This window comes from Nicotiana attenuata, chromosome 2 (assembly GCF_001879085.1).
Source record: "Nicotiana attenuata strain UT chromosome 2, NIATTr2, whole genome shotgun sequence".
NCBI classification, from domain to species: domain Eukaryota; kingdom Viridiplantae; phylum Streptophyta; class Magnoliopsida; order Solanales; family Solanaceae; genus Nicotiana; species Nicotiana attenuata.
In genome coordinates this window covers 47,341,502-47,342,667 of record NC_031990.1, presented here as the reverse complement: position 1 = coordinate 47,342,667, position 1,166 = coordinate 47,341,502, and the positions used below count along the sequence as shown (strand labels likewise).

Below are 1,166 nucleotides of genomic sequence, written 5' to 3'. Positions count from 1 at the left end.
TGGGCATGGACTGGTTGTCGCCCCATTTTGCTATTCTTGATTGTCACGCCAAGACCATGACGCTGGCTATGCTAGGTATTCCGCGTGTTGAGTGGAGTGGTACTTTAGATCACACTCCCAGTAGAGTTATCTCTTTTCTTAAAGCTCAGCGCATGGTTGAGAAGGGGTGTGCCGCGTATTTGGCTCATGTGAGAGATGTTAGTGTTGGTACCCCTTCTGTTGATTCTGTTCCAGTGGTACGGGATTATACCGATGTATTTCCAGCTGATCTTCCAGGCATGCCGCCTGATAGAGACATTGATTTTGGCATTGATCTGTTGCCGGGCACTCAGCCCATTTCCATTCCTCCGTATCGTATGGCTCCTCCTAAGTTGAAAGAGTTGAAGGATCAGTTACAGGAATTGCTTGGTAAGGGTTTCATTCGACCTAGTGTTTCACCGTGGGGTGCTCCTATTTTGTTCGTGAAGAAGAAGGATGGCTCCATGCGCATGTGTATTGATTACCGCCAGCTGAACAAGGTTACGGTGAAGAACCGTTATCCTTTGCCTCGCATTGACGATCTGTTTGACCAGCTTCAGGGTGCACAGGTGTTCTCTAAGATTGACTTGCACTCAGGTTACCATCAGTTGAAGATTCGGGAGCCAGATATCCCGAAGACTGCGTTCAGGACTCGGTATGGTCATTACGAGTTCCTTGTTATGTCTTTTGGGCTGACTAATGCCCCGGCAGCTTTTATGCATTTGATGCACAGTGTATTCAGGCCATATCTTGACTCGTTCGTGATTGTTTTTATTGATGATATTCTGGTGTATTCCCGGAGTCGGGAAGATCATGAGCAGCATCTGAGGACCGTGCTACAGACCTTGAGGGAGAAAAAGTTATATGCAAAGTTTTCAAAATGTGAGTTTTCGCTGAGTTCTGTGGCATTCTTAAGCCATGTGATTTCTAGTGAGGGTATTCGGGTGGATCCGAGGAAGGTAGAGGCCGTGCAGAGTTGGCCTAGGCCGTCCTCAGCTACTGAGATTCGCAGTTTCCTTGGCTTGGCAGGTTACTACCGTCATTTCGTGGGGGGATTTTCATCGATTGGTACCCCTATGACTAGATTGACCCAGAAGGGTGCCCCATTTCAGTGGAAAGAGGAGTGTGAGGCGAGCTTTCAGAAGCTC

General features: G+C 48.0%; 1 protein-coding gene across 1 annotated transcript; it reads left to right on the top strand.

The window, feature by feature from the left end:
• On the top strand, nucleotides 489-896 carry LOC109223102 (RNA-directed DNA polymerase homolog; the record flags this gene model as incomplete). Its single annotated transcript, XM_019387359.1, has 1 exon — nucleotides 489-896. A coding segment is annotated over exon 1 (408 nt), but the record flags the coding sequence as incomplete, so codon positions are not given.